At 45.9% G+C, this 24777-nt stretch overlaps 1 protein-coding gene across 3 annotated transcripts in view; it reads right to left on the reverse strand.

Annotated features, from left to right (window-relative positions):
* LOC108159459 (heterogeneous nuclear ribonucleoprotein K) overlaps positions 1 to 24777 on the reverse strand; it is a 144721-nt gene that overhangs the window by 32795 nt on the left and 87149 nt on the right. For 2 of the 3 annotated variants that reach the window (XM_033395202.1, XM_033395203.1), the window contains exons 2-6: positions 4597 to 4703; positions 4430 to 4486; positions 2730 to 2773; positions 1794 to 1866; positions 1620 to 1715 (exon numbers count right to left, since the gene is read on the reverse strand). In XM_033395202.1, coding sequence (XP_033251093.1) covers positions 1620 to 1715; positions 1794 to 1866; positions 2730 to 2773; positions 4430 to 4486; positions 4597 to 4692 — 366 coding nt within the window. In that variant the 5' untranslated portion in view covers positions 4693 to 4703. Of the gene's footprint in view, positions 1 to 1619; positions 1716 to 1793; positions 1867 to 2729; positions 2774 to 4429; positions 4487 to 4596; positions 4704 to 24777 lie in introns of those variants that run through there. The other variant, XM_033395204.1, reaches the window with a different exon arrangement.

The following is a 24777-nucleotide window of genomic DNA, read 5'->3' on the forward strand; positions in this document are numbered from 1 at the left end:
GCTGCTGCTGGAGGCTGATCATCATCATCTGCTGAGCCATCAAAGCAGTAGCTCAGACGACGACAGCTGCAAGGATGCTACACGTATAAGAAACCCATAATAAAGGGAAGGAGTACGAGACTCAGAAGGAAGCTCCTTTCCGCCTGCTGCCGTGGACTGGTTGACCTCCATAGAAGTAGTGCAGCAGCAGCAGAGAAATATGAATATGCATGAGGAGCATTTGGGGCGGCTTCAGGGGGAGAATAAGTGTGCGATATTATATTCAGAGCTGGCGGAAGGGGGAAACAAAGCAAAGCAAAGTAAAGCGGAGCAGAGCAGAGCCAGAAAAGCGCGCAGGACATTCCAATTAAAATGCAGACCCACTTGTCTCTAATTAATGAGCGCCCTGCCAGCTCCACCTGCTGCTGCTGATTCAGCTACTACGCCTGGAAGGACATGCGTTCCACTTAACTGCACCTCGTATCCTAATTGAACGCAGCAGCACCTCTGATAGGGGAGACATTTCTGATTATTTTGAACTTGCGAATTGCGCAATTGAAAAGCGTTTGACGTGCTGCCTCCTGCCTCCTACCTCCTGCCACCTGGCACATGCCGACCTATCCTCACGTGTCAGCCTTTCTGAATGCACTAGACGAAGATCGAGCTTCAGCTTCAGCTTCAATAAAACGGCAGTGACAAGTGTGTTATGCGAGAGTTGTAGCAGCAGACGTCAGCAACAGATTCCTCCTCCGCTGCATGAGCATTCACGCAGACTCTTGCCCTCGTATTGCTATCCATTCGATCGATTCCCTAACAGCATCGATGGAGATGCATTCTCCTGTCGCAAACAGAGACCTGCACGCGGAGCAGCAGGCAGCAGGCGACAGGCAGCAGGAATTTAGTCCCCGTACAAAGTTTTCGATTTAGCCAAGCGCAAAGTTATGTTGACGGGTTTCAACTTCACGTGGCACTCTCGCAGCCGCCGTCGCCGCTTCCCTCCGCTGCTAGGAACGTCAAAAACATGTCAAATATTCCCACGTATCAGATAGCCTGAATGACACTCCTCCCCATCCTCCACCTCCACCTCCACCTCGTCCTCATGCGAGCGTCATGGTTGGCCAGCGATGTCCCTTGACCGCAGGACACTCGGCATGGGCATGGCGATGGGGGATAACAGGCAAACAAAGGACACGCACCGTGGACAGACATCTGCGGGGACTCAAAAAGCGGAATAGCGTAAATACTTTTCAACTAAATATGTTATCAGCAAAAACATTCAAAATGTTATACAAAAATGTGCTGAAATAATGAAACAATAAAATCAAAACTTGTATTAAAGCGCCACATCACGAACACGAAATGTATTTTGTTTTGCCGAGCCTCGGTCACAAAAACACAAAAGTTTCGCACGAAGAGCATTTATTTTGTTTTTGCACTCTCGGGCATTATTTTTTGGCCTTTTTTTTACCAAAGAATACATTTCGAAGCAATGGGAACAACAGGGAGCAAGGACATTCCCATTTACAAGGCAGCTACTCTGCCTCCCATTGCCACCGATCTGTATCTACTCTGTTTTGAGAGGACCCCAGCTACACCGCGACAGTACGGAATGGGAATAGAAATTGTTGGCATTTACTCACATCGCGTATCTCCTTGATCTTCTGTCCACCTTTGCCTATAACGCAGCCGGCCAAGCTCTGATGGATCAATAGGCGCACATCAAAGTCCTCATCGCGCTGGATGCGAGGAAAGGATAAAATCGAGTTATCATTTGTGAGAATCATATCACGTTACACTTGCGCCGCGCCACTTACCTCTTCAAAGTATTTTAGCATTTCGGTGATTATCTCCAGAGTGGCCTCGATATCCGCCGAGATTTGGATGGTCCTGTGTTCGGTGTTGAGCGAGCAGTTAGGCGTGCGAGAGAGAGAGAGAGAGAGAGAGAGAAAAGTGAGGGAAAAAACACATATTAGAATTGCAGATAAACTAGAAATTAATTCAGGTCTAAAAATGGCCTTCTTTAATGTTGGGAGAACTAGAGAACAAACTTTGCCAGATAGAGAATCGGTGATAAAATAGATAGAGAACAAGAGGGAGAGAGATGGAGATTCCCTCCCAAGTGCCATTCCATGTCATATCATATATCACAAAGTACGAGTAATACCACCACAAGGACACACAAGACGCTTGCTGGGGGACTTGGGATGTCGGCAAATGGATGATCCCAGGATCTCAGGCCTTTCGATTCTCGGTTCCTTGAGAGTTTAAGCTCAGGCCGTGCATTTGGGAATGGACTGGGTTAAACATGGCACATGGTACGGGGTGCATTGTGGATTAGTATGCGATTAGGATTAGGTTTTTAGCGAGAGCGAGATCAAGTTAGATTCGGGCTAAGAAGGCGACCTTCTGGGCATCACAAACTACACAAACTGGATATACAGGATACTGTGCGCCTGGCATACGTAAAGGCATGGGAGGATACAACACACAATATTTAGATAAATATTTGGATATAGCGCATACAGGACAAAGACAAAGACCAAGATATATGTAGATCTATGCAATATGTATGGGCTAAGGCTAAGGCTAGGGCTGACAAGAGCTCAAACTCGATTGGGTTTCGGTTTCGGGTTCGGGTTCGGTTTCAGCTCGGTTCTCGTCAATTCAATTTCAATATGGCTTGTACAGGAGAGATGCAGTTTATATAGTATCTAATAATTGGTAAGGTTAAAGATTTGTATGTGGTTTACCGTTCGGGGCCTTGGGAATCGTCGACAGACACAGCTGCTTTATACTGTTTGTGCCACACAGACGCGCACACATACACATATATATATCGAAGACACGGGCGGATGGGCGGTAGGGCGTTATGTCAGGCAGGCAGGCGGGCGGGCGGTCGGGCAGACGGTCGGTCGGTCGATGGGCGGGCGGGCAGACAGGCGGTCATTCGGTCGATGGACGTAATATACATATATGTATATATTTTTTTACATTTGGTTAATTGATACGCCGTTTGTTCACGTCATAGAGACATATATCCCAGGTACATCGCAAGGAGAAGGGACAGGGCCCAAGCATCCACACAGATACAAACGTACCGTACATATATGGGAATATGGGTTCATAGACATAGATGTATATGCACATCATTTATACATGGATGTTCAGATATAGATATCAGATTATATCGATTCGGCATTTGGTATTTGGTATTGGTATTGGTATCATCGGGCCAGTTCAGATTCAGATTCAGATACAGATTTAGATTCGGGATTCAGATTCAGATCGATCGGTTACCCAGTACCCGGGTGGGACATAGACCAGAGACCATGGAGACCAGCGGTGCAGAGTGACGGTGCGGGCGGGCGGTGCGGGCGGGCGGTTCGGGCGATTTTTTTTGGTCGGATCGGTTGAAGATTTTATTGGGCGTGCGAACCGACGAATTATTATATTTGTATATATATATATATACATATACATATATTTTTTTTTTTTCAAACAATTTGTTACATATATGGGGTGTACGCAAAAAGAGAGAGAGAGAGAAGAGAGAGAGAGAGAGAAAATTGTTCATTTAGTTAAAAGGTTAATTAGCGTGTAAATCTATCGGTTTTATTGTTTGTTGTTGTAGATGTTTCTTTTTTTATTGTCGTTGTTGTTGCAGTTCTTGTTCCTAATTAAGTTATAGTTCACCAAAAAAAAGGGGGGATATTTCTCCAGGTAGTATATTACAATTCGGATTCAGATGTTTCTGGGATTACACACATTTCTTATCTATTGGTTGGAACATCCTTTTTGAGAATCGAAACGATAAATATGAAGAAACCAGAGACAATATAGACGGTAGAGACGATAGAAAGAGATAGGAGAGAGAGTTAAGCTGAGTGGCAGACACCCGTTAGTAAGTGAGAAGCGTGTTTAATCTTATATCGATTCCTCGCTGCTGCAGAGAGAGAGAGAGAGAGACTGGCAGGATCCGCTTACAGAGACAGGAAAAGAGATAGAGAGGGAAAGAGTGGTGGGGGTGGTGGTGGTAGGGGTATGGAAGGGCAGACCAGACCGGCACAGAAGACAAGATTTGGTTCGGTTTTGGTTTGGTTCTTGGTTCGCTTCGCTTCGCTTCGGATTGGATTTGGATTGGAGCTCTCGTTTCTGAAGTTCCGAGCGCGGGTTGGGGTTGTGGGGGTGGTAGAGACAGGATGCGAGATAGAGAGACAGTGACAGAGAGTTCGCAGGAGAGAGAGGACAGAGACAGAGAGACAGACGCTTTTGGGATGGAATCTCGATTGGGTTTCGATTTGCTTTCAACTTTCTAATTTTGTGGTTATGCAGATTTTTGTTCTTTCTTTTCTTTTCTTTGATTTTTCTTTTCCTCTGTTTGATTTTTCTTTTCTTTTTGGTTTTTTGAGTGATTGTCGTGGGTTGGTGGGTGGGTGATTTCATATAGTACCTGAGTCCTCATCTTCTGGATGTGCTGTCCTCCCTTGCCAATCACAGCGCCAGCGATCTGTCAAAAAGAAGGAAACATAAAGAGCGAGAACGAGATCGAGGGCGAGAGAGGAGCACAGCCCCTCCAAGGATCCCAGGCACTCTCCAAGCACAGTTTAGAATACTTACACTGCTTGGGATTAGTATGCGCACGGTGTCCTCATTGCGGCGGTTGCGCTTCTGGTCCTGTGGTCCGTCTCCTGCATCGTTCATTTCACGCTTCATTCTTATTCTCGCTGCAAAACGTACAAGATCCGAAAATATATTTTTATTGGTTTGCTGCTCAGATACTGTGCTGATCTCTGGTCGCTCGGAATCGAACTGACAGACAGTGCGGAGCGGATCGGATCGGATCGGCAGCGACAAATAAATCGATGTGGGCCGATCAGAGTAACAGATGGCCTCAGGCATCAGGTGAGTGTGTGTGCAATTAAATAACAATTCAATTCAAGCTCCGCTTGGATCCGATTCGAGAGCCACAGCTGCAGCTGCAGCTCCACATGACCGAGATCCATTCGTAAGCCGACGCTGGGTTGCATCTACGCTCTATGCCACAAACCACGGGCCCCCCTCCCCCCTCCTCCACGAAACACAAATGGCGGAAATGCCAGACAGCCAACGCTCAAACAGAACTCTATTTATACAATACTCATACGGCTGCCACAGCCACTGCCACTGCCACGTTCTGCATAATTAAGAGCAAACGTGTGGAATATACAATTATACAATATTTAACGAGAAATTATTCATTTACATAGAAAAACGCCAAGAGGCTGAGACTTTGCTCCAACTATTTGTCGGGGGCTTTGTCGGTGGACTCTCGGCTGCTGTAACGAGTAACGAAGATAATCTTCGCACGATGAAGCTGGTGGTCGGCTAACTGAGAAGGAGTACGCGCTCGCTTCCACGGCTGGTCTCTGGTCGGAAATGGGGATGGGTTCTTTGGGGTAACCCTCCAGTTAGGTTGCTTCGCTCCTGCTGGTATTATTTTATTAAAATTCGCGTACTCTTTTTGGGAATGGGAGGGGGACAGACAAGGAAAGGATAGTTAGGGGTACGGAAAGTATAGTGGGGCAAAGATAGTGCAGAGAAGGAGTAGGGATCTACCACCGCGGCGGACATCTCTGTTTTGCTGGCACGGAGTCGTGCCACGCCCACCCTACCATGATCCTGAAAGAGCCAATAATAATATCAGGATCCCTGGAGTGTCCGGTATTGGTCATCCTATTTCGCTCACGAGCGGCATGGTTCCCCCCAAATACGGTAACGTCTAGTACATATTCATCTTAACAATCATTTTATTAGAAACTATATTCAGATACCCTCATGTTACAAGAAAAAAGAAACACTAACCGAGAACTCCAAGACAAGGCTAAATGGACAAAAGGAGGAACGAAAAGCGTCACAAGAGATATAGCTATTATTACTAGGGAATATTTAGATAAATAAATACGATAAGTGTAAATAGTTTAAAGTGCATATACGATATTTAATAGTGCGATATAAACTAATGATTTTGCCTTAAATAGAAAGATAATACTACAGCGCAATATAGGTACACATGTCCCAGCACATCGGCTTCAGGGAGTAGTTGGACATACTTTCGTTTTACCAAGCGTATTGTAAAGGCAGAAGGCCAATCAGCTGTGACTACTTTAAAAGTGTGAGGTCAACGACCGACAAACAGCTCTAGCAAAAAAAAGAACGAAGCTTTTGCCACGCTCGCGGAATTTTGGGAGGCAATAAAATGTAATGTTGTTGGTATATTATAAAGCTCACTCAGTTTTTGTTTGTGTTCCCGCGGCGAAAGATCTTTCGTAGCTGGGCGTGTGGCTGTGTGTGGGTGCATTAAACTTTTACCTGCAAACCAAAAACAAAATCGTACAGCGCGTGCTGCATGGCATAAGCTCGCGGATGGGACCCGGCCGAGCGGACGCTTTTAAGCTCAAACTTTTAAACTTTTATCAAATGCATTTTCAAACTTTCCATGTGTTGGTGGGTTTTTGTTTTGTTTTTATACCCGATACTCAAAATGAGTATACGTCCAGAAGGAATCGTTTCCGACCCCATAAAGTATATATATTCTTGATCAGCATCAATAGCCGAGTCGATTGAGCCCTGTCTGTCTGTCCGTCTGTCCGTACGTCCGTCCGTCCGTCCGTCCGTCGTCCGTCCGTCCGTCCCCTTCAGCGCCTAGTGATCAAAGACTATAAGATCTAGAGCAACGATGTTTTGGATCCAGACTTCTGTGATATGTCACTGCTACAAAAATATTTCAAAACTTCGCCCCGCCCACTTCCGCCCCCACAAAGGACGAAAATCTGTGGCATCCACATTTTTAAAGATACGATAAAACCAAAAACGCAGAATCGTAGAGGATGACTATATGTTCTAGAGTGTAAAATCTCAACCAGATCGTATAATTATTATAGCCAGAATCAAGAAAACAATTTCATTCTTTCTCGCTCTGTCTCTCTCTAACACACAGGTTTCATGGTCGGCTTTGCCAATTGCAAAATATGAGTTCAAGGATCTCAGAACCTATAAGAGCCAGAGCAACCAAATTTGGTATCCACACTCCTGTGATATCGGACCTTGACCGTTTCGTGTCCAAATTTCGCCACACCCCTTCCGCCCCCGCAAAGGACGAAAATCTGGGGCATCCACAAATCTCAGAGACTATTAGAGCTAGAGTAACCAAATTTGGTATCCGCACTTCTGTTAGATCTCACTATAAAACAGATCAGATCAATTTTATAGCCAAAAGGAACAAATCATTTTGCACTGGCTACGCAACCCCCGACGTCACGCTCAGACTGATTTTCTGTCTCTCTCGCACGCACTCCTTGTCGTGTCGTTTAATATTAGCGGCGTCTGCCGGAGGAGAGCCATACTGACTTAGTATCGGGTATAACTGTAGAGTTGCGGTCTCCGCAGCAACTCACAACGTTCCCCTTCGTTTTTTTTCTGTCTACAATTAACACTAAGTATATCCAACTACACAAAAACAGACATATCAACGGACTGCGAGGTTCAAGGGAATGCGAGTCACGGTGGGATCTTACTGGCCTCAGTGGCTTTCAGTGGGCGGTGTATACATATGTATGTGAGCACATCTCTTACAGTTTTCATTCAGCCTACATAATGACACTAACGTGCACATAAGACAAACACTGGCCTCCACTGCACTTTAAATAAACGTTTGGAACAGCTAGGCCGAATCACGAGAAGAACAAGCGAGGCGATACCACTAGGGGTCGCCGGGAGGTTATGTACACACGTGGTGCACTATTTTTTCCCGCCCGGTAGGAACATTTAAGCGGCTTCGGTCCTACGCTGACTGCAAGCACCGGTTTCCGTTTCTTGGCCCGGTTTTGAATGCGAAACGGTTACGCCAATTCGCCGCACTAAGCCCGTTCAGACGGCTGTCCTCGTCTCGCGCAGCCAAAGTTCACTGCCCCGACTTGGTGGATCAGCTGGTTCGTAGTGCGGGGGCTTAAAGCTCGGGCTGCAGCTTTTGGATAATTCCCAAACTAAGTGCCGATTCTAATGTGGAATTTGAAAATACTGATCAGGCTACTTTTTCTAACAGTTACTCCATGCACATATTTACCCGGTTGGAACTGGCACTGCGAAAATAGGGGGATGGGGTTGAGGTGCTAATTCCTTCTTTCTCCAGGTGTTTTTTTTTTTTGTGTTGGTGCTGCTCACCTCCAATCGGAAACTACAGAAAAAGTCGGAAAATCTAACTTCGAGGCTCCTAGCACTGTCGAAGGCCGGTACTCACGTTTTCGATTAGAGCCCTATCTGCTTTCTTGGGTTCTTTTTTCCCGATCGAGTGCACTTTGGTTTCACACCACGGTTATTTACGGCGGTTTAATTTTATTTTTATTATTTTTTTCTCACCGCGCAACTGAATGCTTGTACGGCCACGAGGAGAAAGAAAGACTTGGGCGGATCTACTGACCAACAAAAATTTTGTTCTCCGGATCTGCCTTTGCACGATCCTTCGCCATTCACCTTGAATGGTTATGGACATGGTGGGGAGATTTTTTTCGTTTTTAAGCATATTCTTAATGTCAACCCTAGGTGGCGCTAGCCCCACACGACCAGGAACATTTAACATGTAACACCACAACAAGAAATTAAGCCAACCTAACTATACACTAACTATGGGGACTAAACTTAATAATTAATAAGTATCTCGGTGAGGTGTGATATATACTTGTATAAATAATGCAATATATATAAATATATTTATATATATAATATACATAAATATATAAATTGTACAAATACCATCGGGCATACTTTCAGGCGAAGAACACAAATATGCTTTCCTATCCGCCCGACAAGCGACCACTACAACCCCCCTTTGGTGTTAATCACATCAAAGGGTGATAGACGTTTGGAGGAAAACCGTTAACCTGTATTAGGATGGTCACTTTATTTCTTTAGCGTGGTATTTTCCGATAAGTCTACCTTGGGGATCTTCCAACTCGTAATAACTGTGACCAAGCCTACGTTTTATTCTAGCTTTTACAAAAGTAGGAGCTAGTTTTGCGCTGAAACCTTTAACGAAATTGCTCTGCTGAAAGTTGCGTCTGTAGACCTCCTGGCCAACTTTGAACGCCACTTCACGACTTCGAAGGTTGTACTGCTGTTCGTTTCGTTGGTGTTGTTTTTGTATTGTTCGTTGGGCTGTTTTTCGAATCACATCAAACGAATCTTCCCGACCAAAACTCACGGTAAGATCTTCTAAAACCTGCAAATTTCGTAAGAGCTGATTGGTGTCTCCATTGGTGATCATGTGCTGTCCAAATGCAACCCGATAGGGGCTGTCGTTTATGGCTGAATGCAGACTAGATTGTAAGGCACAACTAATAGAACTAAGCTGCTCATCCCAATTAGTTTGATCTGGCTTGATGTAAGCTTTAATGGCGGCAATAACGGATCTGTTAACGCGTTCCGATGCGTTGGCTTGAGGTGCGTACACAGCCGTATAAAAATGCTGCACATTGTACTTTTTCAACAGCGAATTGAAGTGATGGGACTTAAATTGTACTCCATTGTCGGATACAACCACTTCGGGTACCCCGAAGCAATGGAATAGGTCCTCTTCCATGAATCGAGTTATCGCCTCCGCTGTAAATTTCTTTACGGGTTTTAAAAACGGATATTTTGAAAGATGGTCCAAAACAACGAAGATACCGATATTTCCGGATTTGCTTCGTGGATACGGACCCAGGAAATCCTCAAACAACTTCTGAAACACTCGTTGAGTTTCCTTCACTGTAGCTAATGGGGTCGTAACGAACGATTCGGGTACTTGGTGCACTTGCAGACCGAACAGCTGTTTATGAACGCTCTCACATCGGTTACTAAACTTGGCCAATAATAATAACGTCGAACTCTCTCCAACGTTTTATTAATGCCGCTATGAGCTGCTAGCGACTGTTCGTGACTCTGTTTTAGTACATCGGACACCAGCTCCGTTGGAACCCACAGCTTCCAACACAGGTTGTCAGCGATCTGATCAGCAGCCGCGTGTTCTGCTCGCCGATATATGAGATTATCGATCACCTTAATGTCTGGCATCTGTGTCTGGTTGCCTTTAATTTTTCGAATCAGTTCCAAATATTCTGCCGACTTGAAGCAATCAGACTGCAGGTCTACCAATCCATCGCAGCTGAATGCCGATAGATCTTCGGTGTGCACCCGCGACAGAGCATCTGGGACAAAATTTTGGTTACCTTTGCGGGGGAAAATTTTGAAGTTGAACCCGTGCAATTTGAGAGCCAATCTTGCCAACCTAGAACTTAGGTTCGATTGTGACATTAGCCACTTCAATGATGCATGGTCGGTATGGATGGAGAACTCGTGTCCTTCCACATAAGCTCGAAACTTCTTCACACACATTATGGCTGCCAAACACTCTTTCTCCGTGACTGAATAGTTTCGCTGACACTGATTCAGCTTGCGAGACATGAATGCGATTGGGATGTCATTACCATCGCTATCCGTTTGCATAAACACGCCGCCAACTCCGGTGTGGCTGGCATCGCAATGAATGGCAAATGGAATGGTAAAGTCGGGGCTATGTAGGACTGGTGCCTCGCACATTTGGTCTTTTAAACTTTCAAACGCCCTTTGCGCTTCGTTGGTCCATACAAACGATCGACGTTGCTTTGGTGTATCTGATATTGGGGCAGCAATTCCGGCATAGTTTTAAATAAATTTATGGTACCATCCAGTGGTTCCCAAAAATCGTCGCACTTGCTTCACCGATCGAGGCACTGGAAACTCCCGAATAGCAGCAACTTTTTCGGGATCCGTTTGTATCATCCCATACCCTATCACGTGGCCCAGGTATTTCACTTCCTTCGGGCAAAATTTGCTCTTCTCTACGTTTATCGTCAGTCCAGCTTGAGACAGTCGGTCGGCCAGCGCTTTCAACACGGACATGTGCTTCTCGAAGGACTCCGAAATCACCAATAAGTCGTCGAGATAAATGAAAATCTCATTTCGCAAAGATGGTGGGATAACTTTATCCATCAGTTTGGACATGGTCTGTGGGGCATTGCATAAACCAAACGGCATCACCGTGAATTGATATAGCGGCCTCCCAGGCACAGCAAAAACCGTCTTCTCCCGAGCCCTTGGAGTAAGCGGAATCTGCCAGTAAGCATCTTTAAGATCGATGCTTGAAATGAACTGCGCTTTTGGAAGTCTACTTAAAATGCCTTCAATGAGGGGCATAGGGTAAGCATTTTTGACTGTTACTCCGTTAACTTTCCGGCTATCAAGGCAAAGGCGAACCTTACCTGGATAACGCACAATTACTACCGGGGAAGACCACGGGCTATCTGATTCTTCAATCACCCCAAGGCCTAACATTCGGTCCAACTCTTCGTATATACATTTTTCGACTGCAGGCGACACTGCGTAGTGGCGTTGTTTTATGGGCCGAGTCTCTGAAATTTCTATGTCATGTGTAAGCCAGTTTGTCTTTCCTAATCCTTTTTCGGCAAACGAAGGGAACATCTGTACTATCGCTAATAGTTCCTTCTGCTGTAATTCCGACAAAGGTATTTGCATCGGGTTGTCAAAGTTTATAGCCGCCAAACTGTTATTATTCGCTTTGCTCATTAAGAAGAACGGCAGTAGATTAAAGCTTCTCCAAAAGATAGATATAACTCCTGCGATAACGATGGTACAAGATAAAGGCATATTCGATTGGAATTTCCACGAAAGCAAATGATTGTGGAGATCCTACCTAGAATAACTTGCTTTTTCCCATCTGCGGTTCGCACGGCTGACTTCATCGGCTTGACCTCAGGGTTTGTTCGAGCTAACTCTTCTGCAAATTTACCCCCAAGGCAGCTGATTGAGGCGCCTGTGTCCATTAATCCACTTATCGTCTTGCCAAACAGAGTGACATTGGCGTAGGGTCGTAGGTCAGTGATATTACTAATAACAGAGGCTAAGGCTAATAATGCTCTGCGCGCATTTTTACTCTGCGTGCGGAACAGCTTCCTACGCTTACGAGTTTTGCTAGGCGCAGGGGTCGTTTCCTGATCGTCGTCCTGTACTGGTATCATAGTGGTCGTTATCATGTCAGGAGGTAGGGGGAGTGAGCTTGACGTAGCCCCGGTTACTCCGTATTCGTCGCCTTCGACACTAATTTGCGTGCACTCGATATCGGTGCACGAGCCAACTCGTTTTTTGACGAGCTACATTTTCGGCACGATGGTTTTTATGTGTCCCGCTTACCACATCCATAACAGAATACTTTACGCTCTGCTTCGCACTCTTGATATCGGTGGCCTTGTTTATTGCAATTCCAGCAAGAAAGCGTCATCGCGTCGATATCAAAAGCGTCAGCTTCTTCCGAATCGGCTTCTGCCAGACCTTCTGTCAGGATGGACATTTCGTTCACCTGATTGCGAGGAACAAATCGTCGGGTAGCCGGGATTGGCTTAGCAGTATTTTCGATGAACCTTTCACGCTTGCGGACCACTTGTCGCAACTGCACAATGTTCGGTATGGGCACATATAAAATCTCATGTTGTATCTCATTGAGCAGATTTGCTCGCAACACCTCTAACAAGGACTGCTCGGTCATCGGCTGCACGAGCTTGTCTGCAAGCGCCACTATGGCCTCATAAAAACTGTCAAACGGTTCGTTGACTTTCTGCTTCCTCTGGGTGATCGCGGTTCTGATTTCTAAATCTGTTCTGCCGTCCGAAAACTGCGATCTCAGAGCAATACAGAGATCAATCCAGCGTACTCTTGGTACGCTTTTATGATACCTCCAGTACCATTCACCCGCGCTTCCTTCGAACAGGTTGCTCGCGTAGCGAGATAACAATTCAAAATTGCTATCTAATGTCTGGCTGGTCAGAGCTTCGACGCGATACAAAAAATCATCTATTGACATAGAGGAGCGCCCTGAGAATCTCAACTTCCAGTTCGCGATTATCTGACTAATCCGATCCGCGCGCAACTGATGTGATTGCTGGGACTCGGGTGGGGCTGACAAGTTAGTCGGTCGCTCGGACGCTGAGTTTGGTAATGCTGCGTTTTCCCTCGTAAAGAGTTGCTCAAAGGATTGATTTGACCTAACGGGAGAGGACTGCCTATGGGCTGGGTGTACCCTTTCCGTTGGAACTGGAGCTGCATTCTGGAGCGACAATCTTTGAAACCCCGCTTCAATCGCGTTAGCTAGCATTTGAGTGTGCTGTGCTAGTGCGGCTGTCACTGCGTCCGCAATGGTCTGTTGCAAGCTACCGTGGCTGGCAGACCCGTTCGAGCTGCTGAAGCTGACACCACTGCTGCCGCAGAATTTGGCGGTTGGCCTCTAGGACGATCTGGAGCGGCCATTGGACCGGACACACTAGGCCCTTCGGGTTGTCTAACACTTCGGACCCCACTCTGCATATTGGCAGCGGATAATTGGTTTTGCTGTGATTTCGAACGGGATCTGGTCACTGAAACTGCCCCTGGTTGGTTGCCTGAGGCTTGAACTGCTTCTAGTTCTTCTGCCAAATTAAGGGTCGATTTGCTCAACGCAGTTCTGCACGCTGGACAGACTTTCTTATTTCCTGAACGTGCACTAAAGCAGGTGTGATGGAAATAATGGTTACAGCTGGTAGCTAATAGTTGGCCTGGGTATTCGACTTCTTGCGTGCATACACAGCAAACGGTTTCGCTCTCTTTTGGCTGAATCCTATAATCCGGGCTTCGGTCTACCGGCATTGTAACGTTATCCTATATATTAACTAGCTTTAAGCACGTTCCTATAAATCTAGTTCAGACAAATATTAACAAAAAAAACAATAATAACGGGAAAAGCAAAAAAAAACGATCTTTGATAGAGAGATTTTGGGGGAAACCATGCAACCCTTTCCCTCCGAAAGGTTGCCAATAACTAAGCGTGGTAGAGCGAAAAAGGGGGAAATAAAGAAAAGGTATCTTCGGCAATCGTGACCCAAGTAGTAGCTCTAGGCCACTTCCTGTCTGCGGCGAACGCCTAAACATAGGGACGGACGACGTTCTTGCACGCGTGCCCATACCAGGATCACGACGGTGTTCGTCAGCCGCCCATCGAGGAAACATTACCGAAGCGGTTACGGGTAGTTTGTAATAGTCTCTGCGTGCTACGACCTATACCTTTTCCGCAGCTATTATCGGTCCGGGCCGGAAGCGTAGCACGAATAGACCAATCACTAGAAAGTAGAGAGAGAAACAAAAGCCGGAGGCACCCTAATCACCCCGATTCGAGTTGAGCGGCAACAAAAAAAAATGTTAATTCTTCTAGCTGACTCCGGCGACAACTGAACCAAAGCTACCCAAGGTACCTGTCAATTTCCAAGGGATAAGGGCGAATGTATTCACTAATACGCTTCTGTGTAGCGGCAGGTCGTAGACTTACTCCACTAATAACCCTGTGTCCAGCCAACTTCCACATACCAGTGAATCCATCTAGATTTCACTGCTATGGCATATACTGCTCGGCAACAAAGCTATGTTGAAGCTATTATCGATTCCAGAGCAGCTTACCATCGAACAGGGGTTATGGATCCTACTCCGATGCGGGCTAAACGTTATCGGAAACTAATAAGCATCCACCATCACAGGATCCAATTCCAGGACAAAAGGAAAGGCTTTAAGGAAGGGGGGTGGGAAACAGGGAACAAAAGTCTTAAGCCAGTGCAAGACTATGCACTGCTCGCAGGTGTTATGGACTTTCTCAACAATTTTTCTGCTTCGGGGTCAAGTTTGGCTGGGGTCACACACAACCATATAGGTTAATGTAACTCCGCTTTGTAAGGTTTACAATTACGTCAACCCTGACCTTCAGGCATTTCGGCCCCACGTTGGGCGCCAAATAAAATAATTATTACTGTAACGAGTAACGAAGAGAATCTTCGCACGATGAAGCTGGTGGTCGGCTAACTGAGAAGGAGTACGCGCTCGCTTCCACGGCTGGTCTCTGGTCGGAAATGGGGATGGGTTCTTTGGGGTAACCCTCCAGTTAGGTTGCTTCGCTCCTGCTGGTATTATTTTATTAAAATTCGCGTACTCTTTTTGGGAATGGGAGGGGGACAGACAAGGAAAGGATAGTTAGGGGTACGGAAAGTATAGTGGGGCAAAGCTAGTGCAGAGAAGGAGTAGGGATCTACCACCGCGGCGGACATCTCTGTTTTGCTGGCACGGAGTCGTGCCACGCCCACCCTACCATGATCCTGAAAGAGCCAATAATAATATCAGGATCCCTGGAGTGTCCGGTATTGGTCATCCTATTTCGCTCACGAGCGGCAAGGTTCCCCCAAATACGGTAACGTCTAGTACATATTCATCTTAACAATCATTTTATTAGAAACTATATTCAGATACCCTCATGTTACAAGAAAAAAGAAACACTAACCGAGAACTCCAAGACAAGGCTAAATGGACAAAAGGAGGAACGAAAAGCGTCACAAGAGATATAGCTATTATTACTAGGGAATATTTAGATAAATAAATACGATAAGTGTAAATAGTTTAAAGTGCATATACGATATTTAATAGTGCGATATAAACTAATGATTTTTCCTTAAATAGAAAGATAATACTACAGCGCAATATAGGTACACATGTCCCAGCACATCGGCTTCAGGGAGTAGTTGGACATACTATTCGTTTTACCAAGCGTATTGTAAAGGCAGAAGGCCAATCAGCTGTGACTACTTTAAAAGTGTGAGGTCAACGACCGACAAACAGCTCTAGCAAAAAAAAGAACGAAGCTTTTGCCACGCTCGCGGAATTTTGGGAGGCAATAAAATGTAATGTTGTTGGTATATTATAAAGCTCACTCAGTTTTTGTTTGTGTTCCCGCGGCGAAAGATCTTTCGTAGCTGGGCGTGTGGCTGTGTGTGGGGGCATTAAACTTTTACCTGCAAACCAAAAACAAAATCGTACAGCGCGTGCTGCATGGCATAAGCTCGCGGATGGGAACCGGCCGAGCGGACGCTTTTAAGCTCAAACTTTTAAACTTTTATCAAATGCATTTTCAAACTTTCCATGTGTTGGTGGGTTTTTGTTTTGTTTTTATACCCGATACTCAAAATGAGTATACGTCCAGAAGGAATCGTTTCCGACCCCATAAAGTATATATATTCTTGATCAGCATCAATAGCCGAGTCGATTGAGCCCTGTCTGTCTGTCCGTCTGTCCGTACGTCCGTCCGTCCGTCCGTCCGTCGTCCGTCCGTCCGTCCCCTTCAGCGCCTAGTGATCAAAGACTATAAGATCTAGAGCAACGATGTTTTGGATCCAGACTTCTGTGATATGTCACTGCTACAAAAATATTTCAAAACTTCGCCCCGCCCACTTCCGCCCCCACAAAGGACGAAAATCTGTGGCATCCACATTTTTAAAGATACGATAAAACCAAAAACGCAGAATCGTAGAGGATGACTATATGTTCTAGAGTGTAAAATCTCAACCAGATCGTATAATTATTATAGCCAGAATCAAGAAAACAATTTCGTTCTTTCTCGCTCTGTCTCTCTCTAACACACAGGTTTCATGGTCGGTTTTGCCAATTGCAAAATATGAGTTCAAGGATCTCAGAACTTATAAGAGCCAGAGCAACCAAATTTGGTATCCACACTCTTGTGATATCGGACCTTGACCGTTTCGTGTCCAAATTTCGCCACACCCCCTTCCGCCCCGCAAAGGACGAAAATCTGGGGCATCCACAAATCTCAGAGACTATTAGAGCTAGAGTAACCAAATTTGGTATCCGCACTTCTGTTAGATCTCACTATAAAACAGATCAGATCAATTTTATAGCCAAAAGGAACAAATCATTTTGCACTGGCTACGCAACCCCCGACGTCACGCTCAGACTGATTTTCTGTCTCTCTCGCACGCACTCCTTGTCGTGTCGTTTAATATTAGCGGCGTCTGCCGGAGGAGAGCCATACTGACTTAGTATCGGGTATAACTGTAGAGTTGCGGTCTCCGCAGCAACTCACAACGTTCCCCTTCGTTTTTTTTCTGTCTACAATTAACACTAAGTATATCCAACTACACAAAAACAGACATATCAACGGACTGCGAGGTTCAAGGGAATGCGAGTCACGGTGGGATCTTACTGGCCTCAGTGGCTTTCAGTGGGCGGTGTATACATATGTATGTGAGCACATCTCTTACAGTTTTCATTCAGCCTACATAATGACACTAACGTGCACATAAGACAAACACTGGCCTCCACTGCACTTTAAATAAACGTTTGGAACAGCTAGGCCGAATCACGAGAAGAACAAGCGAGGCGATACCACTAGGGGTCGCCGGGAGGTTATGTACACACGTGGTGCACTATTTTTTCCCGCCCGGTAGGAACATTTAAGCGGCTTCGGTCCTACGCTGACTGCAAGCACCGGTTTCCGTTTCTTGGCCCGGTTTTGAATGCGAAACGGTTACGCCAATTCGCCGCACTAAGCCCGTTCAGACGGCTGTCCTCGTCTCGCGCAGCCAAAGTTCACTGCCCCGACTTGGTGGATCAGCTGGTTCGTAGTGCGGGGGCTTAAAGCTCGGGCTGCAGCTTTTGGATAATTCCCAAACTAAGTGCCGATTCTAATGTGGAATTTGAAAATACTGATCAGGCTACTTTTTCTAACAGTTACTCCATGCACATATTTACCCGGTTGGAACTGGCACTGCGAAAATAGGGGGATGGGGTTGAGGTGCTAATTCCTTCTTTCTCCAGGTGTTTTTTTTTTTTGTGTTGGTGCTGCTCACCTCCAATCGGAAACTACAGAAAAAGTCGGAAAATCTAACTTCGAGGCTCCTAGCACTGTCGAAGGCCGGTACTCACGTTTTCGATTAGAGCCCTATCTGCTTTCTTGGGTTCTTTTTTCCCGATCGAGTGCACTTTGGTTTCACACCACGGTTATTTACGGCGGTTTAATTTTATTTTTATTATTTTTTTCTCACCGCGCAACTGAATGCTTGTACGGCCACGAGGAGAAAGAAAGACTTGGGCGGATCTACTGACCAACAAAAATTTTGTTCTCCGGATCTGCCTTTGCACGATCCTTCGCCATTCACCTTGAATGGTTATGGACATGGTGGGGAGATTTTTTTCGTTTTTAAGCATATTCTTAATGTCAACCCTAGGTGGCGCTAGCCCCCACACGACCAGGAACATTTAACATGTAACACCACAACAAGAAATTAAGCCAACCTAACTATACACTAACTATGGGGACTAAACTTAATAATTAATAAGTATCTCGGTGAGGTGTGATATATACTTGTATAAATAATGCAATATATATAAATATATTTATATATATAATATACATAAATATATAAATTGTACAAATACCATCGGGCATACTTTCAGGCGAAGAACACAAATATGCTTTCCTATCCGCCCGACAAGCGACCACTACAACCCCCCGGCCAAGATCACACTTTGGTGTTAATCACATCAAAGGGTGATAGACGTTTGGAGGAAAACCGTTAACCTGTATTAGGATGGTCACTTTATTTCTTTAGCGTGGTATTTTCCGATAAGTCTACCTTGGGGATCTTCCAACTCGTAATAACTGTGACCAAGCCTACGTTTTATTCTAGCTTTTACAAAAGTAGGAGCTAGTTTTGCGCTGAAACCTTTAACGAAATTGCTCTGCTGAAAGTTGCGTCTGTAGACCTCCTGGCCAACTTTGAACGCCACTTCACGACTTCGAAGGTTGTACTGCTGTTCGTTTCGTTGGTGTTGTTTTTGTATTGTTCGTTGGGCTGTTTTTCGAATCACATCAAACGAATCTTCCCGACCAAAACTCACGGTAAGATCTTCTAAAACCTGCAAATTTCGTAAGAGCTGATTGGTGTCTCCATTGGTGATCATGTGCTGTCCAAATGCAACCCGATAGGGGCTGTCGTTTATGGCTGAATGCAGACTAGATTGTAAGGCACAACTAATAGAACTAAGCTGCTCATCCCAATTAGTTTGATCTGGCTTGATGTAAGCTTTAATGGCGGCAATAACGGATCTGTTAACGCGTTCCGATGCGTTGGCTTGAGGTGCGTACACAGCCGTATAAAAATGCTGCACATTGTACTTTTTCAACAGCGAATTGAAGTGATGGGACTTAAATTGTACTCCATTGTCGGATACAACCACTTCGGGTACCCCGAAGCAATGGAATAGGTCCTCTTCCATGAATCGAGTTATCGCCTCCGCTGTAAATTTCTTTACGGGTTTTAAAAACGGATATTTTGAAAGATGGTCCAAAACAACGAAGATACCGATATTTCCGGATTTGCTTCGTGGATACGGACCCAGGAAATCCTCAAACAACTTCTGAAACACTCGTTGAGTTTCCTTCACTGTAGCTAATGGGGTCGTAACGAACGATTCGGGTACTTGGTGCACTTGCAGACCGAACAGCTGTTTATGAACGCTCTCACATCGGTTACTAAACTTGGCCAATAATAATAACGTCGAACTCTCTCCAACGTTTTATTAATGCCGCTATGAGCTGCTAGCGACTGTTCGTGACTCTGTTTTAGTACATCGGACACCAGCTCCGTTGGAACCCACAGCTTCCAACACAGGTTGTCAGCGATCTGATCAGCAGCCGCGTGTTCTGCTCGCCGATATATGAGATTATCGATCACCTTAATGTCTGGCATCTGTGTCTGGTTGCCTTTAATTTTTCGAATCAGTTCCAAATATTCTGCCGACTTGAAGCAATCAGACTGCAGGTCTACCAATCCATCGCAGCTGAATGCCGATAGATCTTCGGTGTGCACCCGCGACAGAGCATCTGGGACAACATTTTGGCTACCTTTGCGGTGGAAAATTTTGAAGTTGAACCCGTGCAATTTGAGAGCCCATCTTGCCAACCTAGAACTTAGGTTCGATTGTGACATTAGCCACTTCAATGATGCATGGTCGGTATGGATGGAGAACTCGTGTCCTTCCACATAAGCTCGAAACTTCTTCACACACATTATGGCTGCCAAACACTCTTTCTCCGTGACTGAATAGTTTCGCTGACACTGATTCAGCTTGCGAGACATGAATGCGATTGGGATGTCATTACCATCGCTATCCGTTTGCATAAACACGCCGCCAACTCCGGTGTGGCTGGCATCGCAATGAATGGCAAATGGAATGGTAAAGTCGGGGCTATGTAGGACTGGTGCCTCGCACATTTGGTCTTTTAAACTTTCAAACGCCCTTTGCGCTTCGTTGGTCCATACAAACGATCGACGTTGCTTTGGTGTATCTGATATTGGGGCAGCAATTCCGGCATAGTTTTAAATAAATTTATGGTACCATCCAGTGGTTCCCAAAAATCGTCGCACTTGCTTCACCGATCGAGGCACTGGAAACTCCCGAATAGCAGCAACTTTTTCGGGATCCGTTTGTATCATCCCATACCCTATCACGTGGCCCAGGTATTTCACTTCCTTCAGGCAAAATTTGCTCTTCTCTACGTTTATCGTCAGTCCAGCTTGAGACAGTCGGTCGGCCAGCGCTTTCAACACGGACATGTGCTTCTCGAAGGACTCCGAAATCACCAATAAGTCGTCGAGATAAATGAAAATCTCATTTCGCAAAGATGGTGGGATAACTTTATCCATCAGTTTGGACATGGTCTGTGGGGCATTGCATAAACCAAACGGCATCACCGTGAATTGATATAGCGGCCTCCCAGGCACAGCAAAAACCGTCTTCTCCCGAGCCCTTGGAGTAAGCGGAATCTGCCAGTAAGCATCTTTAAGATCGATGCTTGAAATGAACTGCGCTTTTGGAAGTCTACTTAAAATGCCTTCAATGAGGGGCATAGGGTAAGCATTTTTGACTGTTACTCCGTTAACTTTCCGGCTATCAAGGCAAAGGCGAACCTTACCTGGATAACGCACAATTACTACCGGGGAAGACCACGGGCTATCTGATTCTTCAATCACCCCAAGGCCTAACATTCGGTCCAACTCTTCGTATATACATTTTTCGACTGCAGGCGACACTGCGTAGTGGCGTTGTTTTATGGGCCGAGTCTCTGAAATTTCTATGTCATGTGTAAGCCAGTTTGTCTTTCCTAATCCTTTTTCGGCAAACGAAGGGAACATCTGTACTATCGCTAATAGTTCCTTCTGCTGTAATTCCGACAAAGGTATTTGCATCGGGTTGTCAAAGTTTATAGCCGCCAAACTGTTATTATTCGCTTTGCTCATTAAGAAGAACGGCAGTAGATTAAAGCTTCTCCAAAAGATAGATATAACTCCTGCGATAACGATGGTACAAGATAAAGGCATATTCGATTGGAATTTCCACGAAAGCAAATGATTGTGGAGATCCTACCTAGAATAACTTGCTTTTTCCCATCTGCGGTTCGCACGGCTGACTTCATCGGCTTGACCTCAGGGTTTGTTCGAGCTAACTCTTCTGCAAATTTACCCCCAAGGCAGCTGATTGAGGCGCCTGTGTCCATTAATCCACTTATCGTCTTGCCAAACAGAGTGACATTGGCGTAGGGTCGTAGGTCAGTGATATTACTAATAACAGAGGCTAAGGCTAATAATGCTCTGCGCGCATTTTTACTCTGCGTGCGGAACAGCTTCCTACGCTTACGAGTTTTGCTAGGCGCAGGGGTCGTTTCCTGATCGTCGTCCTGTACTGGTATCATAGTGGTCGTTATCATGTCAGGAGGTAGGGGGAGTGAGCTTGACGTAGCCCCGGTTACTCCGTATTCGTCGCCTTCGACACTAATTTGCGTGCACTCGATATCGGTGCACGAGCCAACTCGTTTTTTGACGAGCTACATTTTCGGCACGATGGTTTTTATGTGTCCCGCTTACCACATCCATAACAGAATACTTTACGCTCTGCTTCGCACTCTTGATATCGGTGGCCTTGTTTATTGCAATTCCAGCAAGAAAGCGTCATGGCGTCGATATCAAAAGCGTCAGCTTCTTCCGAATCGGCTTCTGCCAGACCTTCTGTCAGGATGGACATTTCGTTCACCTGATTGCGAGGAACAAATCGTCGGGTAGCCGGGATTGGCTTAGCAGTATTTTCGATGAACCTTTCACGCTTGCGGACCACTTGTCGCAACTGCACAATGTTCGGTATGGGCACATATAAAATCTCATGTTGTATCTCATTGAGCAGATTTGCTCGCAACACCTCTAACAAGGACTGCTCGGTCATCGGCTGCACGAGCTTGTCTGCAAGCGCCACTATGGCCTCATAAAAACTGTCAAACGGTTCGTTGACTTTCTGCTTCCTCTGGGTGATCGCGGTTCTGATTTCTAAATCTGTTCTGCCGTCCGAAAACTGCGATCTCAGAGCAATACAGAGATCAATCCAGCGTACTCTTGGTACGCTTTTATGATACCTCCAGTACCATTCACCCGCGCTTCCTTCGAACAGGTTGCTCGCGTAGCGAGATAACAATTCAAAATTGCTATCTAATGTCTGGCTGGTCAGAGCTTCGACGCGATACAAAAAATCATCTATTGACATAGAGGAGCGCCCCGAGAATCTCAACTTCCAGTTCGCGATTATCTGACTAATCCGATCCGCGCGCAACTGATGTGATTGCTGGGACTCGGGTGGGGCTGACAAGTTAGTCGGTCGCTCGGACGCTGAGTTTGGTAATGCTGCGTTTTCCCTCGTAAAGAGTTGCTCAAAGGATTGATTTGACCTCACGGGAGAGGACTGCCTATGGGCTGGGTGTACCCTTTCCGTTGGAACTGGAGCTGCATTCTGGAGCGACAATCTTTGAAACCCCGCTTCAATCGCGTTAGCTAGCATTTGAGTGTGCTGTGCTAGTGCGGCTGTCACTGCGTCCGCAATGGTCTGTTGCAAGCTACCGTGGCTGGCAGACCCGTTCGAGCTGCTGAAGCTGACACCACTGCTGCCGCAGAATTTGGCGGTTGGCCTCTAGGACGATCTGGAGCGGCCATTGGACCGGACACACTAGGCCCTTCGGGTTGTCTAACACTTCGGACCCCACTCTGCATATTGGCAGCGGATAATTGGTTTTGCTGTGATTTCGAACGGGATCTGGTCACTGAAACTGCCCCTGGTTGGTTGCCTGAGGCTTGAACTGCTTCTAGTTCTTCTGCCAAATTAAGGGTCGATTTGCTCAACGCAGTTCTGCACGCTGGACAGACTTTCTTATTTCCTGAACGTGCACTAAAGCAGGTGTGATGGAAATAATGGTTACAGCTGGTAGCTAATAGTTGGCCTGGGTATTCGACTTCTTGCGTGCATACACAGCAAACGGTTTCGCTCTCTTTTGGCTGAATCCTATAATCCGGGCTTCGGTCTACCGGCATTGTAACGTTATCCTATATATTAACTAGCTTTAAGCACGTTCCTATAAATCTAGTTCAGACAAATATTAACAAAAAAAACAATAATAACGGGAAAAGCAAAAAAAAACGATCTTTGATAGAGAGATTTTGGGGGAAACCATGCAACCCTTTCCCTCCGAAAGGTTGCCAATAACTAAGCGTGGTAGAGCGAAAAAGGGGGAAATAAAGAAAAGGTATCTTCGGCAATCGTGACCCAAGTAGTAGCTCTAGGCCACTTCCTGTCTGCGGCGAACGCCTAAACATAGGGACGGACGACGTTCTTGCACGCGTGCCCATACCAGGATCACGACGGTGTTCGTCAGCCGCCCATCGAGGAAACATTACCGAAGCGGTTACGGGTAGTTTGTAATAGTCTCTGCGTGCTACGACCTATACCTTTTCCGCAGCTATTATCGGTCCGGGCCGGAAGCGTAGCACGAATAGACCAATCACTAGAAAGTAGAGAGAGAAACAAAAGCCGGAGGCACCCTAATCACCCCGATTCGAGTTGAGCGGCAACAAAAAAAAATGTTAATTCTTCTAGCTGACTCCGGCGACAACTGAACCAAAGCTACCCAAGGTACCTGTCAATTTCCAAGGGATAAGGGCGAATGTATTCACTAATACGCTTCTGTGTAGCGGCAGGTCGTAGACTTACTCCACTAATAACCCTGTGTCCAGCCAACTTCCACATACCAGTGAATCCATCTAGATTTCACTGCTATGGCATATACTGCTCGGCAACAAAGCTATGTTGAAGCTATTATCGATTCCAGAGCAGCTTACCATCGAACAGGGGTTATGGATCCTACTCCGATGCGGGCTAAACGTTATCGGAAACTAATAAGCATCCACCATCACAGGATCCAATTCCAGGACAAAAGGAAAGGCTTTAAGGAAGGGGGGTGGGAAACAGGGAACAAAAGTCTTAAGCCAGTGCAAGACTATGCACTGCTCGCAGCTGTTATGGACTTTCTCAACAATTTTTCTGCTTCGGGGTCAAGTTTGGCTGGGGTCACACACAACCATATAGGTTAATGTAACTCCGCTTTGTAAGGTTTACAATTACGTCAACCCTGACCTTCAGGCATTTCGGCCCCACGTTGGGCGCCAAATAAAATAATTATTACTGTAACGAGTAACGAAGAGAATCTTCGCACGATGAAGCTGGTGGTCGGCTAACTGAGAAGGAGTACGCGCTCGCTTCCACGGCTGGTCTCTGGTCGGAAATGGGGATGGGTTCTTTGGGGTAACCCTCCAGTTAGGTTGCTTCGCTCCTGCTGGTATTATTTTATTAAAATTCGCGTACTCTTTTTGGGAATGGGAGGGGGACAGACAAGGAAAGGATAGTTAGGGGTACGGAAAGTATAGTGGGGCAAAGCTAGTGCAGAGAAGGAGTAGGGATCTACCACCGCGGCGGACATCTCTGTTTTGCTGGCAC

This window comes from Drosophila miranda (assembly GCF_003369915.1).
Source record: "Drosophila miranda strain MSH22 chromosome Y unlocalized genomic scaffold, D.miranda_PacBio2.1 Contig_Y1_pilon, whole genome shotgun sequence".
Lineage (NCBI taxonomy): Eukaryota > Metazoa > Arthropoda > Insecta > Diptera > Drosophilidae > Drosophila > Drosophila miranda.